The sequence below is a fragment of the Spinacia oleracea genome, chromosome 3 (genome assembly GCF_020520425.1).
Source record: "Spinacia oleracea cultivar Varoflay chromosome 3, BTI_SOV_V1, whole genome shotgun sequence".
NCBI lineage: Eukaryota > Viridiplantae > Streptophyta > Magnoliopsida > Caryophyllales > Amaranthaceae > Spinacia > Spinacia oleracea.
Window position 1 is genome coordinate 72066150 of NC_079489.1, and position 18362 is coordinate 72084511.

General features: G+C 39.6%; 1 protein-coding gene across 2 annotated transcripts; it reads left to right on the plus strand.

Annotated features, from left to right (window-relative positions):
• The first annotated feature begins 303 nt into the window (after positions 1 to 303).
• LOC130470393 (plant-specific TFIIB-related protein 1-like) lies at positions 304 to 5857 on the plus strand. 2 transcript variants are annotated; one of them, XM_056840476.1, is made up of 6 exons: positions 304 to 444; positions 568 to 846; positions 1103 to 1208; positions 1926 to 2084; positions 2584 to 3009; positions 5602 to 5857. In XM_056840476.1, exons 2-6 carry the CDS (start codon positions 842 to 844, stop codon positions 5698 to 5700), a joined length of 795 nt encoding a protein of 264 aa, XP_056696454.1. In that variant the 5' UTR covers positions 304 to 444; positions 568 to 841; the 3' UTR covers positions 5701 to 5857. The 2 variants fall into 2 exon arrangements, with proteins under 2 accessions (XP_056696454.1, XP_056696453.1); XM_056840475.1 differs by having other exon boundaries at positions 309 to 846.
• Positions 5858 to 18362: the final 12505 nt, after the last annotated feature.

Consider the following 18362-nt stretch of genomic DNA (forward strand, 5'->3'; position numbering starts at 1 on the left):
TTTTGAAAATAAGGACCTACGCGGTTTGTGACCACTAGTAGAAAAAACCCCTGTTGCAGCCCCCTTGTTGCAGCGTACATGTATTAATACGCTTCAACAAGCAGTTGGTCAACGCGGGTCAAACCCTTTAAAGGGTTGTTGCAGCGTACAAATTAATTGTTCCCTGCAAAAACGTTTATTGCAGCGTACGTTGTAAAAGCCCCCTGCAATAGCCCGTTACTGTTGCAGCGTACGTCCTAAAGCCCCCTGCAATAACACATTGTAAAAGTCTTTCACTACAACCCAACCAGGTTTAGTTCAATTTAGACCAAATTAATTAAAAAAACTCTAGATCTAAAATTTCATACTCCCACCTCTCAACTCCCTTCTTCTTCCCTCAGCTTTACTGCGTCGCAATCAATGTAACTTCCTCGTCGGTGGTTCTCGCCTCCTCGCCAGTCGCCGGTGGGTCCTCTTTTCTCGCCTCCTCGTCAGTCTCCCTAGAGCTGAACTTAGAATTCTTTCAATCTGAAAATTTTCAAAGCTTGCTCAAATTGACCTTCCCCCTTCTTCTTCTTCTTCCCTCAGATCTCCTCTACGGACCGGCAAACACCACACTCAGTGGCGGACGTGAGGGCATACCCAGACGACCACGCACACTTCTTTTTCTCTCTCCTCTCACCTATACCGGAAAATAAAACCCTAGAAGTCATGGGGATGTTCCCGTGTTTCAATTGCTCAATATTCTGACAAATTCGTTCCAAAGTTAGCAGGTCAAGGAGGTTTCAGAAGATTGGAGTTGGGGTTCCCATCTGCTGCAAAAGAAATTCATTGATTGATTTTGAGGAAAGAACAAGCGCAAATGAGGTATAATCTTGTTTGATTTGTTAAATTTATGCAATTATTGAAAACTTTGTTGGATTTTTTGTTTAAATATTATGGTAAATGTGGTTTGTAATAAATTTAATTAGTTGATTTACTTATGCATATGGTTCATGTAGTTAATTTCTTTGTTTAATTGATTGATGAATCTGAATTTGAGTTTGAATCTTCAGATTGTTGATGTGGCTTCTATTTTGGGGTTGGACCGTGATATTTCTGATCATGCTTTCCAGTTGTTTAGGGATTGTTCTTCTGCTACTTGTTTGAGGAATCGTAGTGTTGAAGCTCTTGCTACTGCTTGCCTTGTTCAGGCTATTCGTGAGGCCCAGGAGCCCCGTACCCTTCAGGTTTATCTCTTGTCCCTGATAACTGGAATTTTGTTTTAATTTACCTGAGGAGTCGTCAGTATTACACTGATTATTATAAGGGGCTCATTGGAGAAATATGTTATGTTACATTCTGAGTTCAGTTCTTCAATTAATGTGATATGTTGGGGGTTGGTTGGGACTTGGAAGTGTTTGTCTTGGTATAAAACTATAGTGAACTTTTTGCAATTGCCTTTTCTGTTCTTGTTCTCCATTAATTAAGTTCTGAAAGACGATCCATTTATGAATTTCTGATTGCGGTTGTCTTTGCGAAATTGCACATGTTATCCATATTTATTTTCCTAATCAACTTCACACCTCTCCCTGTGAAACTAGTAATGAAAATGGAAATCCTACGAGTTCTAAAACTGAATACGATACGCTGACTTTTTTCTTAACAGTATGTTGTTCCTTTTGGGGTTCTTGTTCTGCTTAGATTGTGTCCCGAATGCTAAGCCATTTGCAAATTGCGCTTTTTTCTCATCCGTAACCACCTTTGCTTCATCTTTATGCCTAAACTACTAGTGCAAATTGCAAAATTAAACAATTTCCGAGTTTGAACTCTTTGAAAACTGAAAATGCTCATTGTATTTGCTAGTAATTGAGTGGGAATTGGTTTAAGATAAGTTGCATATGCGATAGAAAAGAACACTTGATTTTAAGGGCATCTGTAAATGGGTATCTTATTTCATGTAACAGGAAATCTCAATAGCGGCGAACCTCCCTCAGAAAGAGATTGGAAAGTATATCAAGATCCTGGGTGAAGCTCTACAACTCAGTCAACCAATTAATAGCAATTCTATAGCTGTACATATGCCTAGATTTTGCAACCTTCTCCAGCTTAATAAATCCGCTCAGGTACTTGAAAACTCCTGCTGATATTTGCTAATACGCATCGGTGGCTGATATAATATGTATACTTTTGGAAACTGGTAGGCATTTCACCCAGCTGATATGCTAATAAGAGTAAATTATGAAGAATCATAAAACTTCTGAGATACCATCTTTACATTGTAATATTTGCTCCTTTCCTGCTTTTGCTTCTTATAATTGAAGGATTTTCAACATTGATCTTGCTAGTTCAATGGACTTGAGTAACACATTTCATTATTTCAATATTTAATGCTGTTAAATCATCTGTTGGCTCATGGCTGTTGCATTATAATCAGAAATGGGGAAAGCTTGTTGCTTGTCAAAATTGCCTTGAATTGTGCTCCTCTGTTGCATTTTCGTCATTTATTTGGTGGCTATGTGATTGAGAACCATCACATTATTAAGTTTTCATTCCAGAGAAATTTATTTCCCTAGTTTTGACTCATTTCTACATCATATGACTTACTAGTTTGTTATGGAGTAGGAACTTGCAACTCACATTGGAGAAGTTGTGATAAACAAATGTTTCTGTACGCGTAGGAACCCTATAAGTATATCAGCTGCTGCTATTTATCTGGCCTGTCAACTAGAAGATAGACGCAAGACGCAGGCAGAAATTTGTAAGGTAACAGGTCTCACTGAGGTCACACTCAGAAAAGTCTATAAAGAGCTGCTTGAAAACTGGGATGATCTTCTACCGTCTAATTATACTCTAGTTGTCCCTCCTGAAAAGGCATTCCCAACTACTACTATAGCATCCGGCCGTTCTGTAACCCCTAGAGCCGAACCACCAGAAATTCCTACTTTAGACCGGGAGAGCAAGCAGCCCAAAACGAATCAGATTTCCGAGACAACTCACGTGGACAGGGTCAAGGGAGAGAATGACAGCAATACCCCCAGTACAAAAAAGGTATCCTCGTTATAGGACTCATTTTATTCTCATTGATTCGTTATAGGTCGTATTTACTTTTAACTAAAGAACCTAAGGACTATTTGATTCTTATTACATGATTAATATGCATAGCTTTAACTTTCTAAAACTCATTTGAATCTATTTATGCACATTTAAGGCTCATTGGATCGTTATAGATCATATTTAGAGCTAAAACGACATTTTCGCTCCCAACTTTGAACTAAAGATCCTAAGGACTCATTTTATTCTTATTACATGATTAATGTGCATAGTTTTAACATTCTAAAACTCATTCCAATCTATGTAAGCACATTTAAGGATAATTGGGTCGTTATAGGTCATATTTAGAGCTAAAATGACATTTCCGCTCCCCAACTTTGAACTAAAGAACCTAAGTACTCATTTTATTCTTATTACATGGTTAATATGCTTAGTTTGAAGTTTCGAAAACTCATTTCAATCTACTTATGCACATTTAAGGCTTGTTTGGTCGTTATAGGTCATATTTAGGCTAAAATGAGCATTTTCGCTCCCAAATTTTGAAAAAAAAACCTATGGACTCATTTTAAACTTACTAAGTGTTTTATATGCTTAGTTTTGACTTTCTAAGACTCATACCAATCTATTTATGCACATTTGAAGCTCATTGGGTCGTTATAGGTCATATTTAGCATAAAATGACATTTTCGCTCCCAACTTTGAACTAAAGAACTTAAGGACTTATTTTAAACTTATTACATGATTAGTATGTTTAGTTTTAAGTTTCCAAGACTTATTCCAATCTACTTATACACATTTAAGGCTTGTTTGGTCGTTATAGGACATATTTAGGCTAAAATGACATTTTCGCTCCCAACTATGAACCAAAGAACCTAAGGACTCATTTTAAACTTACTAAATGTTTTATATGCTTATTTTTAACTTTCTAGGACTCATTCCAATCCATTTATGCACATTTAAGGCTCATTGTGTCGTTATAGGTCATATTTAGGCTAAAATGACATTTTCGCTCCCAACTTTGAACTTAAGAACCTAATGACTCATTTTAAACTTATTATATGATAAATATGCTTAGTTTTAAGTTTCTAAGACTTATTCTAATCTATTTATGCACATTTAATGCTTGTTTTATCGTTATAGGTCATATTTAGGCTAAAATGACATTTTCGCTCCCAACTTTGAACTTAAGAACCTAATAACTCATTTTAAACTTATTATATGATAAATATGCTTAGTTTTAAGTTTCTAAGACTTATTCTAATCTATTTATGCACATTTAATGCTTGTTTTATCGTTATAGGTCATATTTAGGATAAAATAAGGCATTTTCGATCCCAACTTTAAAATAAAGAACCTAAGGACTTATTTTAAACTTATTACATGATTAATATGCTTAGTTTTAAGTTTCTAAGACTTATTCTAACTACTTATACACATTTAAGGCTTGTTTGGTCGTTATAGGACATATTTAGGCTAAAATGACATTTTCGCTCCAAACTATGAACTAAAGAACCTAAGGACTCATTTTAAACTTACTAAATGTTTTATATGCTTAGTTTTGACTTTCTAGAACTCATTCCAATCCATTTATGCATATTTAAGGCTCATTGTGTCGTTATAGGTCATATTTAGGCTAAAATGCCATTTTCGCTCCCAACTTTGAACTTAAGAACCTAATGACTCATTTTAAACTTATTATATGATTAATATGCTTAGTTTTAAGTTTCTAAGACTTATTCTAATCTATTTATGCACATTTAATGCTTGTTTGATAGTTATAGGTCATATTTAGGCTAAAATGAGGCATTTTCGCTCCTAACTTTAAAATAAAGAACCTAAGCACTCATTTTAAACTTAATACATGTTTAATATGCATAATTTTAACTTTATAAGACTCGTTCCAATCTATTTATGCACCTTTAAGGCTCATTAGGTCGTTGTAGGTCAAATTTAGGCTAAAATGACATTTTCGCTCCCAACTATGAACTAAAGAACCTAAGGACTCATTTTAAACCTACTAAATGTTTTATATTCTAGTTTTATCTTTCTAGGACTCATTCCAATCCATTTATGCCCATTTAAGGCTCATTGTGTCGTTTTAGGTCATATTTAGGCTAAAATGACATTTTCGCTCCCAACTTTGAACTTAAGAACCTAAGGACTCATTTTTAAATTATTATATGATTAATAAGCTTAGTTTTGAGTTTCTAGGACTTATTCTAATCTACTTATACCCATTTAATGATTGTTTGATCGTTATAGGTCATATCTAGGCTAAAATAAGGCATTTTCGCTCCCAACTTTAAAATAAAGAACCTAAGGACTCATTTAAAACTTATTACATGTTTAATATGCATAATTTTAACGATCTAAGACTCGTTCCAATCTATTTATGCACCTATAGGCTCATTGGGTCGTTATAGGTCATATTTAGGCTAAAATGACATTTTCGCTCCCAACTTTGAACTAAAGAACCTAAGGACTCATTTTAGACTATTAGGACATTGTCATTAGTTTCTTGAATGTTAAAATGTGATATTTAATTTGTATTTAATCTAATGTTTAATTTAAATTTCTGTTTTTGTAAAGGTCTACACTCCGAGGATTGCGCCTTATGCGAAGAATTTGATGTGGTTCGTGAGCAATGGGCTAAGTTTTTTACCAGCAAGTATTTATTATTGGCTTTAGCGCGCTTGATCGAGTTGGTTTAGTTGTTATAGAATAAATTTTATATTAAAATGTATGTTTATGTTGAAATTGGAACATATATTTAAATGTAATATGTGCACTTTGGTTTTGGGATATATAGTATACAAAACTCCAGTTGCGTTATTCTATTATTGTTTTGACAGGTTTCTATATTTGGTGCAAGGCACTCTAGGTATCCCTAAACAAAATTAGAATTTTCCCGCCAAAAGTGCTTTGTTGCAGCGTACATATATATTGTACGCTGCAACAAGGGAAAAAAAATTCGCAAAATTTCAGACTTGTTGCAGCGTACAAATAAATGTACGCTGCAAAAAGTTGAGTCTTTTGCAGCGTACATATATATATGTACGCTGCAACAAGTCCAAATTTTTGCCAATTTTTTGGCACTTGTTGCAGCGTACATACATATGTACGCTGCAAAAAACCCCTTTTAGCAGCGAACATTGTACGCTGCAACAAGTTCAGACTTGTTGCAGGCCCCCCAGTTGCAGCATACGATGTACGCTGCAACAGGGGTCTAAAAGCCCGCTGCAATAAGGGTTTTTTCTACTAGTGGACGTAGACCCCGCCGGCTGAAGATGGCGAGCCTGTTTTAATTTTGAAGACTTTATTTTTTCGAAAACTGAGGACCTGCGCGGCTAGTGATGCAGACCCCGCCCGCTGAGGGTGGGCGAGCCCTGTCTGCTACGGGTGGACGTCCCTGAATTCGTTTTTTCGATTTGAGAACTCGCGCGGTTGGTGACGCGATCTTGCCGACTGAAGATGGGCAAGTTCCTATTTCTTTGTGATTTCTTTTGAGAATTTCTTTTCATTTATTCTTGCAGGAGCGAATTCTTTCGAGGGATGCTCGGATTTAGTTGCAACCTGAATGTGGGTTGACAACATGCTTAGACGGACCATTGTCTTGTGGTCATCATCCTTTATGGTTTTGAGTTAGTCCTTACGGCTTAATTTTGCCACTACCTGGGTCCTTGATTAGGGGACTATGTATAGGTATCAACGGCGACCTTTGTCTTGAGGTCTTAAACCGGTTTATTTTTTATTTTTTGAGACATCCAAACACGGGACTTCGTATAGCGTAGTCTGGGAATATTGTTTTTAACTTTGTATACTCTATATTTTCTTTCGAGCCCCCAAGAATTCGTGCTTGACGGTCATTTCTTGTTGAAGAGGTTCCTTGGGGATACGCATTTCGTAATGTCCTTGATCGTGTTTGGGATTGCGCTCGTAAGTGCGAGCGATCTTTGTAGTGGCGTGCTACTTTTAACAAAGCCGTGAGGTGCGACTTTCGGCAATTTTAAAGTCGAATGAATATGGCAGGGCCCTATAGAAGTCAGAGCTGTTTTTTTTGGGTCTGTGATCATTTTCGGCGCCCAAGCCTGGGCGTTAAAGATTTCGGCGCCCAGCGCTGGGCGCTGAAAATAGTTTCTGGCGAGGTTTCTTGATGACATAGTTGGCCTCTTGTTCATTCGCTTATTTCACTTGGAAGTTCTATGTATTCTCTCTTCTTTTGTTTTTTTTCTTTGTTTTTAGAACGTGATGATTTTCTTGAGAAGCCGTAGCCGATTGGTGGACTACGGTGCTTGTTGCTTTGGGGCGATTATTTTAGGGAACTGTTGCTCTTAAGGCGTACAGTTATTGCGATAGTTGGGCGAGTCTATATGGCCCGAGGAACATACCTTGAAGTGTAAGACTTTGATCGCTCTTATATTTTTTTGAACGTGTTCGTGAATGATGATATGTATGTGCGAACGAGCGTTTATAGAATGGCCGTTGTGTGCGGTCCATTAATCAGATTGCTTAAACTGTTTCATTTTTTTTTTTGAGCAACGACTGATTTTGAATAGTTTGCTTAGAAGCTTGATAGGGTTCAGGCCCATTCATGAAGTGGGCTCAAACATCGTGCCCTATCGATTGTTCAAACATTTGCTTCGAGATTTTTTTTATTTTGCTATGGTTGTTTCGTAGCTTGGAGCTCCCAAGTATGCATGTTGGGATGCTTCCTTTTGGCGTACGATTTTTGTAGGCTCTTTCGAGAAAGATGCCTTGGGGTTCCGCTCGTGTAGGTGCGAGTTATCCCTTTCGTGGTAGGTAATATTTTGCTACCTTTAATCTTTAATGTAGAAGTCGTGGGGCTTGCATTTTGATAAGTAGTCTTTGCCTCTTTTACACACGTTCCTTAGTGCAATATGCCTTACTCTTTTTTTCTTAGACTTGTACCGTGGGATGGTTGAACTTATGGTGCGACGTAGGCTTGTGTGGCCTAACGGCGTGTCTTAGAACATTCTCCAGGTGTTGGGATATCATTTGCATTGGAGTATTTCATCATGCCTTGTTCAGGTGCTCGAATAAGTATAGCACCTTCTGCGTGGGTTTGCACGGCTTATTACTTCGTTCGATGCGAGGATTCATAGGTGTTTCTTTCTTGTTTTTATATCAGGGCAAGATTTAGCAAGCAGAGATATTCAGCGCCCAGGCTGGGGCGTTAAAGATATCGGCGCCCAGCTCTGGGCGTTGAAAATGATTTCTGGGCAGAACTTTGACAGTTTTTTTTTTGTTTTTTTTCTTTCGCTTTTGCTTTGGAACGATGTAGACTGTGTAACGGGCGCTTTATAGGGCGAGCGTTATGTGCAGTGGTTTGATCGGAGTTTTGGTGACTCGCGATTTTCAGTTACCCTTGTTAGTGGGGTGACTTTATATATTCTAAGTAGTGCTTTAGAATTTGGGAGGGGTTGTAGCCATTCTAAGGTTCGTTTTGCACGATTAAAGCTTAGGATTGAGCCCCTATGACATATGTATAGCATTAGCGTCGAGAATTTGCGATAAAATCGTCATTTCGAGCATTTTTAGAGTGTTTTTCTCAAGCCCCCAATTGTAGCTACGGGATTGGCTTGGTGCTATAATGCTTTGCATACGTTTTTATGCATTCATGGTGACACGGATCATGAATAGTTTGAACCAGACTCGTTTAGTGCGGGGTATGTTCGAGTAGTGATTTGCTACTTCTCTTGTAAATGTCGTATTGTGCGACATTGCCATGGTCAAGGTAGTCACATGTTGAAGTGTACCTTGACTAAAAGCTAGGTGCCTTTCTTTACCCATAATCATATTTAAAAATCTTTTTGACTCACTTGCAACGTTGAGATGGACGCACACTAAGCTTAAACCAACGACACTTTATTTGTCCGAAGAAGTCTTTAAAAATCATTTGAAAATTATTTAAAATCCGAGTCCTACTGTGTACAATCCGAGGTGTCCTAAGTAGGTTGACTTATAGAAGGGTTCGTACAGGATTACATGAGTGAATGAAAATACTGTTACGATTTTTGGAATGCTGTCTAAGGATTTGCTGGAAGCCAGGGTGCAGGCGTCAAGATATACTTGTGCCCGTTTGGCATGTGCTTTAGGCTTTTAGGGCCATCTTTTCCAGAATTGCGGGAATATAAACCGTTTTCAAATCGACTTAGATTTACTTGGTGTATGTCTGCACAAAAGGTCAAGGTATACTTAGTTCTTTCCCTAGCTCTTTCATTTCAATTTTTAGCCCCCAGTTGCTATTATGTCTTCCCATTAATGATGCTTTTAGATTTCGATTTTAGATGCCCGTGTCATATGTATGAGTAGGGTGAGCCTTGCTTAAGTGCCAAGTTCTATTGACAATGTCTGTTTTTTTTCAAAGGGGATTCGTAAGCATTTGGATTACCATAAACGGGTGCCCTGAGTTCTAATGAACGATGGGGCGATGTCGTAGAACAATCCTCTTTATTGCAAGCTTACTACTTTTACTACTTGTTGGTGATCATGAATGTGTCTAGTGGTGAAAGAAGGTCTTTAAGCGAACGACCATGTCTAGTGGTGAAAGAAAGTCTTTAAGTAAGTTAGTTCGCTTTAGGGAGGGTCAAGTTGAGTACTTTAGAGGTCATGGACGCTTGCGCTAGCCCCCATTCAATTGAGGCAAGCGATCTTTTGAGTCTTGGCTAAGTGCTTAGGAGTGTGAGTGCTCCTTCTGGCAAGGGTACGTGCCCTTTATTATTTTTCGATGTCTGCTCATTTTGGCATCTTGATGACTTGGATTCTTCTTCGTGCTTTCAATTTTTCTTTCGACTTGGGTTGCAAGTAATTAAATTTCAATAAGGGACTCTATTTCTTATTCTTGTTTTTCTATAGGCTTTAATATTTCTGCAAATTGGTTGGACCGAATCATGGATTGCCTACGTATCCGCTTTAAATAGATTTAATTTGGAATCAGGTCTTACGTAGTTCTTAGCCAAGAAAATGGTTTCTTAGAATGCCGATTTTAAACAAGTACGTTCCGAGGTGGAAACATATTATTTGAAATGGTAGAATAAGTGAAGTTTATTATTATTTAAATCTGCTGCCTTGCCGTAAGCCAAAAATTTGTTTTATATCATATTTTTTTGAGTACATGTATTTTTTGGTGGTACGTATATCTGAATACGTGCTGTACCCCTCCAAGTGTTCGTTATTTTTCCGTGCATGTGCGAATAAAATGACGAGCACTTCTGGACAAATTTTAGCAAGCAGAGAGATTCAGCGCCCAGGCTGGGGCGCTAATGATTTCGGCGCCCAGCTTTGGGCGCTGAAAATGACTTCTAGGAGGATCTTTTTTGGTGCGCTAAATGCTTCTTTTTCTTTTTAGACGAACTTTTAAAGGCGCTTTGCAAAGTTTGCTTTTTTATTATTTATTATTTTTTTGTACTTTTCATTTGTCTTCCTTTTTTACTCGTGACTCAAGACGGTTTGAAAGATGGGTTGAATGAGATAGGATAATTTGTATAGGCATTGGTCAAGCATGAGGATTATATCTGCTAGGACTCACAATTTGCAGCCTCAAGCTAGTGTCACGAGTTTACATCAATCAAGGCCAATGAGTAGTATGGGGACGGCTCAAGGGTATATCAACAGGATGTATCCACACAAGTTATATGGTCATTATGCTAATGGTGGTGTAAGAACAGGTTTGGACTTTGGAAATGATGGGCATGACGCACGTGTCAATGGCCGTGCGGGGTTTGCGGTTGATAACATGTTCAAAAACAAGAGTTGAGGTAATGGTTTCTTGGGTTATGGCAATGAGAACATGGATGGGTAAAATGAGCTGCACAGGGACCCCAGAGCGAAGGCGTCTAAGAGCATAAGGATTGGAAAGGGTAGACATCGTAGAATTTTATGATTTGGATTGGTTGACTCAATTCTTTTCCTTCGTTTACTTGGGTAAATTCCGCACTTTGGGAGGTACGGGCTAAGTATTTCATGGCTCGCTCTTTTCCCTTTTCTCTTTCTTTTTAATATTTCATGGTTTGCTCTTTTCTCTCTTTCTTTTCTCTTTCTATTATTTTTATTTTTCGCTCGGGTTTTCCCCCCTTTTTATTTAGGCTAAAAGGTAGATGGTTGTGGTCTTTGAGTCACGAGGCGAGACTGAATGAGCCTCGTTTGGTAGGCCTATAGTGGACCTTTAATTTTGGTAGGCCTATAGTGGACCTTTAATTTTAGTAGGCCTAGGGTGCACCTTTAAGTTGTCTTACTTTGCAAGCGTATTTGGTCGTTTCTTAAAATGTGCAAATAGCGTAGATTCAAAATGTTATTTTTACCTTATTGAAATTTAACGAAAGAATTACATCGAAGATAATTTTTGCTTCTTTTCAGATTCCAGTTTCTGGGATTTAATTGGAAGTTGTGATTTAGACTCAAACTTTCATTAATCTTTCTGATTATAACCCGTGTATGAATACAAGGAGGTGCCCTAGACTCAAAATAATGGCGTGGCGTAAGCCTATAATACTTGACCAAGCGACTCTCATACTTAGGCTAATTGGACCATAACTTTCGTTGGTTGACACTTTAGATTTTAACCCTTGGGTGTTCATTTGTCATGCGCCATTTTGCTTAATTTTGGCAAGGTAGTTAATTGGGGAGATCGAATTTGCAAGACTAGAATCATTAGTGCGGCTTCTCTCTTAGTGTGTATTGCTTTTACCCCAATGGTAGCCTTATGGCATGCCGATTTGGGTATTTTCATGGTTGGTCATGTTGCATTCATGGAAAATCTTTTAGTCCGTACTTAGTAGTATTTCAAGGAGCGAGTGACTCGAGAGGACTATGATAGTCGTGACCCAATGTGATTATAAGCCTTGGGGCCATTAATTTTTTTCTTTGCCAATGGTATTAACACCTTAGGTTCACTTTAGGGGTTGTGCGACTATGGGGGAATGATTTTCAGAATATGACTGTTTTCATTTTGCAAATACATGAATTAAATAATATGTTCTTTTTATTGGTGAGAGAGAGTATTGAGGCCGTGGATTCTTAGCAAGGGATGACAATTACATATGGGTGCTCATTGATTTAAATGTTAGGAAGGGAGACTCAATATGGTTTAACTTTTTAACTTGCAGAACGACACCAAGCATTAGGACCGATTCTATGGATAAGACAACTAAGACTTAGGATTTGGATTGTATTTTGGCATAGCCTAGTCTAGACTCGGATTTATTTGAACATTTATTTTTTTCTTGAAAACTTTATTCGAACATTATTTTTTGAATATTTTGCCCATGTGACATTCAAGGTCGTTTAATTAGCATGCTCGGTTTTGGTGCCGAGCATTGTCGTCGTAGGAGGCCTAACAACGACACAAAGAGTTATTTATTTTTTATTTTTTTAGTCGCCTTTAGAGTCGAGTGCCTTTTCATACGCCCCTGCAGAAATTTTTACGCAAAGTTTTTTTTTGCTACGTATATTTTTTCATGCGCGGGCACTGAGGCTGCTGTGCCTGACCAAAAGGCCAGGCAGCAACTTCAGCGCCCAGCAGTGGGCGTGAGAAACTTTGGCGCCCAACCAGGGGCGTTGAAAATGCGTCCCTGGCTGGTTCTCGTTTTCTGTTTGCGTATACTTTTGTTTTTGCGACTTTAGTTTTGCGTGCTTGCCTTATAACGTCCTTTACGCGTTGTTCAGCGTTTGTGGGATTCGTTACAGGCCATCCCGAGCATCGCTTATTTTTGTGGCGATCGTTCGGGCTTGCGGAACACGTATGTTGGTATAACTCTTTGGCCAATTAGTTCATGAATGTTTGGGTAACTTTTAAGGTCGTTGGTTTTCTAGCATTATTTGTCTAGCATTATTCGTACGCACAATCATAACATAGTCACATAGTTCGCTACACATAACTACATTAAAAACATGGATTTGAAAATTAAATATGTCACGTAGTTTATGATAGGCTTCTATGGGTAGTATTTGCGCCTGGCTTGGTACCGCTTCTATCGTAGATCCAACACATGCCCCGGTCGAGGTAGTGTCTTCAACAGACGAATTTCGCTCAAGAGGCCAACCCGCAAGTGCAAGCCAAGGGGGCATGCAGGCGAGAGGGACCTAATGAGCGAGCGATTGGGTTCCGGATAGGTGTACTACCTGCACAAGTACCGAGTGGGCAACATGTGCGGCGTATGCACCCCCCTATTGGCGAAAAAAGGTATCCTTAGTCCCAACTCCCGAGGGAGCCGAGATTCGTTATGCGGTTCTGCCCGTTCACATTAATATGCTGATTTTCAGGTCGTCCAAACTTGATGGGGAAATAAACGCGGGGTAGGATCGTTTCACCCTTCGGCTATTTTGATTACCTACAAGCACGAGTATTTCCTTCACTATCCCTAGTGGAGTCGCCACTGTGAGGGGGTCGAAAAAGCACGAGGCTAATGCGTGACCTCGTCCCTCGTGGGTGTGACGATTCTTTTTATTCAATCAAGTGTAATTGGATTTCCTGTGAGTTTACACCCAATTGACTAGTAATATAGGAGTCGCCATTCAGTTTTTAACGACAATGAGAAAAACTGACAAAACCCGGTTATCGTGACATAAAGGGAGTGCAATTATGTTTGACCACGACGGCCGTAGGTTCCCTTGTGATCCCTGGTGTGGGGATCTCTCAACATACACCCGCAAGGTAGAGATTGAGGGTTCGGGGGACTGTAACTACCGAGAGGAGTACTTCGCTCGTCGATAACTCCAGAGGCAGGATATCCTTACTAGCTCAGCATAAATAATTGAAGGGACATGCGTTAACTATTAAACTAATCTGAGTTGATTTTAGCAATATGCAACATATAATACTAATTCGATCGTGATTATCTGATTTAAATAGCATTAAGGGACCTAGCATGATAATCCGATTTCCCAAAAGTATTATATTTGTTGAGCGTGATAGAACAATCAGATTAGGTTAGTTTAACAGTTCATAAAAAGGGCGAGGAAATCAGTTAAATCATCGAAAAGGGACACATTACGACGCACCCTTGAGAGGTGCGTCACGAGTCTCAGAAAACTAACCACTTTGACTTTTCTATTTCTCCTTTTTATTTAACGAATCTTAATTATGGGACAGGATACCATCTGTTCAATTTATGGATCGATTGCGACAGAACGCGTGAACAATTTCGCAGCGAGAGGCTTAGGCTAAGGGTTAGAGTCAATACTCAGAATATAATTGTGTTGTGTGTGTCCTCTTCACGTCGGTTTTAGGGGTCTATTTATAGGAAAGAGTGGCGTAGAAAGACAGTTTTTCAGGAATTTGAATACGAAACGGATTAGGAAAAGAATCCGTCCCAGGTATTTTCGGCGCCCAGCTCTGGGCGCTGGAATTTTCGGCGCCCAGGGCTGGGCGTTGAAAATAGGGTCTGGCAGAATTCTTTGTCAGATTGGACTCTAGAGTACGGAGTTCATTAAGAGACTTAATCCGAGTTATTCGGTGCGTATCAATTTACGACGGAATGCGTCTGGGCCCTTTACGAACTCTAGGTTCGTTATGAGTTTAATTAATACGTTAACTCTTTTATCGAATTGCGATAGGAATATAATTCCTTTCACAATTTCTATCTCTTTTAGGATTTATGTTGGAGTGCAACACCTAATTCTGACAGGTTTCTATCTTTTATGATTTGCCACTTTTAGAAGCTACCTTTTACGGCAGTTACTATTTTTAGCAGGTTTCCATAAATAGCAGGTTTCGGGTGAAATGAAAAGGGGAAGTGAGATTCGTTTATTTTATAGGAGATGCGTTGTCAAGTGGAGATTTATGCTTTCATCATCGAACCTTTCCCTTTCGGGAATGGGGACAAAAGTAGGTGTCTACAGGGAGATTTATGCAACTGGAGGTACCTAGAGCTTTAGATGTGATTGAGGAGATGGCTATCCATAGTGCCCAATATGGGAATCCTAGAGATTTTGCCGACCGGGGTGTTAAGCACGAGATGAACTCTATTGAACAACTTACTGCTCAGCTAACTCCCCTACATCACAAGATGGATAATATACAAATCGCATCTTCCCAATCCACCCAACATGCTAGTGTCGCTGCAATGAGTGCCCAATCTGTCAATGTCTGTAATAGTTGTGGGATGCAAGGCCACTATGCACAGGAATGCAGGAGCTCTATCGAACAATGCAATGCAATCCAGTCCTACAAGCAGAACAATCTGTACTCCAACTCTTACAGTGAGGGGTATAAAAACAACCCCCTACTATCATATAGGAGTACTAATGTCCAAACCCCCATCAGATTCAACATCCTCCACCACCACAACAACATTACCAACCACCACCACAACAGTCATACCAACCGCGGAGTAACTACAACCCGCAGCCTAGTGGACCGCCTGGGTTTCCTCCACAACCTCAACCCACACAGCCTGATCCCATGCTTGTAGAGATGAGGAATATGATGTTGGAATTGCAGAGGTCTCTGAGCGAAAAGGATGCCAAAATCGATGCCCTCACTGCTCATAACAAGATCATGGATAAACACTTGGCACAAATGGCTACTACTCTTGCTGAGAGACCCTAAGGTCAACTCCCTTCACAGCCCGTGCACAGAGAGTCTGTAAATGCTGTCACTTTGCGGAGTGGATATGAGTATGATGGGCCGCCTATGACTATTGAAGGAGAGGTTGAAGTACGTATCAGTGATGGTGTGACAGAAGAAAGTGGGAAAGTGCTCAAGGAGAAGGAAGCTAGCACAAGGGTTGAGGAGAAAGTTGAAATACAAGTTCCGCCTATCAAACTTCCTTTCCCTCACCGTCAGCTAAAGAACAAGCTAGATAAACAGTTTGGTAAGTTCTTAGAAGTGGTAAAGAATCTGCAGGTAACAGTCCCTTTCACTTAATTAATTACTCAAGTACCTGCATATGCTAAATACATGAAAGACATCTTGACTAGGAAGAGAGCATTTAGTGAGGTGGAGACTGTTGCATTTACTGAAGAGTGCAGTGCTTTACTACAAAATAAGTCTCCACCCAAGTTGAAGGACCCCGGGAGTTTCTCTATCCCGTGTAACATTGGCAATCTTTTTATTGACAAAGCCTTATGTGATTTGGTGCCGGTGTTAGTGTCATCCCCCTGTCTGTCTGCACTAAGTTGAACATGGGTGATTTAAAAGTTACCAACATAACTCTGCAAATGGTTGATCGATCTGTGAAGTACCCCCTTAGGTGTTCTAGAAGATGTGCCTGTTAGAGTAGGTAAATTTTTTATTCCTGTTGATTTTGTTGTGTTGGACATGGAAGAGGACAGGCAGATTCCTATTATTTTAGGTCGACCTTTCCTACTCACTGCAGGGGCAATCATAGATGTCAAGAATGGCAAGCTGACTTTAAATGTGGGGGATGACAAGGTTACTTTCAATTTAACCCATGTTGCTAAGAGTTCTATGGTAGAGGAGTCATATTGTGGAGTCAATGTTTCTAATGATTATTTCAATAATGAATTGACTCATACTAACTCTAACAATCCTCTGGAGAAAGCACGTGTTTCAAATTGTTTTGCAGGTGGAGGTGACCGGAATATCAATTCTTTGGCATGGATTCGAAAGGAGGCACGATTTGATAATGCTGCGACCCAAAAGGCCGAAAGTTCTGTAAACGGTGGGCACCGTATTCATGATCGGGGTCGTGATCTGTCACTTCCCGCACCACATAGCTCATCCAAGGAATTTGAATTGACACCAGATGGCACCATCTTTGGTGCCCCCATTCGATGAGTTATCGTGGCTCTCATCCCCTTCTTTTCGTTGTCTGCGCATAAAATGAGATTGTGTAATGGGGACATTGCATCAATCTAATCGGGGGATGAGTACTTCACTATCCATTTATTGCTTTTTGTAGTGTACTTTTTTCTTTCGATAGTATAGTTTAGTTTGTGTTTTTATAGTTTATTCTTTGCTTTAGAGAAGTGAGGAGAGTGTATTTTCACTGTTTTTGGTGTTTGATGATGTACAGGTGTTAGCTCCTAAGTGCAAAAAGTTAGAAAACATCGTAAGGAGAAAATTTGCAAATGCCCCGACGAGCGAGAGCCGCCCGACCGGGCGCGTGTTGAAGAGAAGAGAAAAGTCTCCCTCCGCCCGGCGCGCAGACCTGCGCCCGACGGGCGGTCTGATACGGGCTTATTGGAGAAAAAAATCGTCATCCGCCCGACGGGCGAGAGCCGCCCGACCGGGCGCGTGCGGAACCCAACTTTTTGTCGCCCTCCGCCCGGCGGGCAGACGTGCGCCCGTCGGGCGAGTTTCGAGCTTCAGGCCCGACTGGCGGGCGCTGGCCCGGCGGGCGACGGGAGATTTTGGTCGAATATACACGGGATACCCCTTGAGCCAATGAGGACATTGTATGATTTAGCTTGGGGGAGGTGTTTTACTTACCTGTACATATTAGGTATGTTTATTGCTTTCTAGAGTAGTTTATTGCTTTCAAAAAAAAAATTACAAAAATACGTTCCGATGAATACAAAATCATGTTTCCCTGTGCCCCTTGATTAGAAACTGTTTTGATTCTTGGTAATTGATGATGAGCAATGTAGATGTGTTAGCCATGATTTAATATCCGATTACTTTGATGCCTTAGCATGAGTCAACTCTAACTAACTATTTGTGGACTTGGTGCTTGGCTAGTTGACTTGGTTAGGATGTGTGATAGCTTCCTGGTGTGTCTTTGATTTTGAGTATTAATTTTCAATTGTTAGTAGTATTTTATGACTCATATACATGCACATTGTGGAGGACGAAGGCATTTTTCTATTTAGGTAGCCTTCAGATGAATTTAGATACATTTGTTCCCTCCTTTTCTACCCATGTTGTTGCTTGTGCCCTTTATTCGGTGACTAGCCGCAGTACAAGCCCGCGAAAACCCCATTGGTTACTAGTCCCAAGCCTAGGCTGGGGGAGCTAATAGTAGTGAGGTGAGGGAGTTGTATTGTGCTACATTTTGAGCACAAAGTGATTTTTGAAAGAGGAGTTCGGCTTATCATGTTTATTGTTGAAAAATGAGTTGAAAATGAAAGAGATGAAAGAACAAAGCAAATGTGAAGGTGTCTAAAAGAAAGAAAAAAAAAGAGATTGAAAAAAGAAAAGAAAGAGAAAAATCTATTACTCTCAGAAAAAGTTCAAAGTATTGTTTCAATCAAGTTTTGCAAATTCTTATCCTTATGGTTGATTGGTTATAATTGTGAAAAAAGGCAAGAAAGTGTGGTGTTGGTGTTTGTTGTTTCATCATGTGTTGAGTGGGAGGGTTATGGTCATTATTTTGGTTGACCATGGTTGTATTTAGGATTTATGCTCCCCAAAGCCGAGGCTTTAAGCT

What these genes read in the sequence shown, in the direction of transcription:
- LOC130470393 (XM_056840476.1), top strand. An exon ending in AGGAGCCCCGTACCCTTCAG is followed by an intron (nt 1,209 to 1,925) that starts GTTTATCTCTTG and finishes TTCATGTAACAG; the next exon opens with GAAATCTCAATAGCGGCGAA. An exon ending in AGCTTAATAAATCCGCTCAG is followed by an intron (nt 2,085 to 2,583) that starts GTACTTGAAAAC and finishes GTTATGGAGTAG; the next exon opens with GAACTTGCAACTCACATTGG.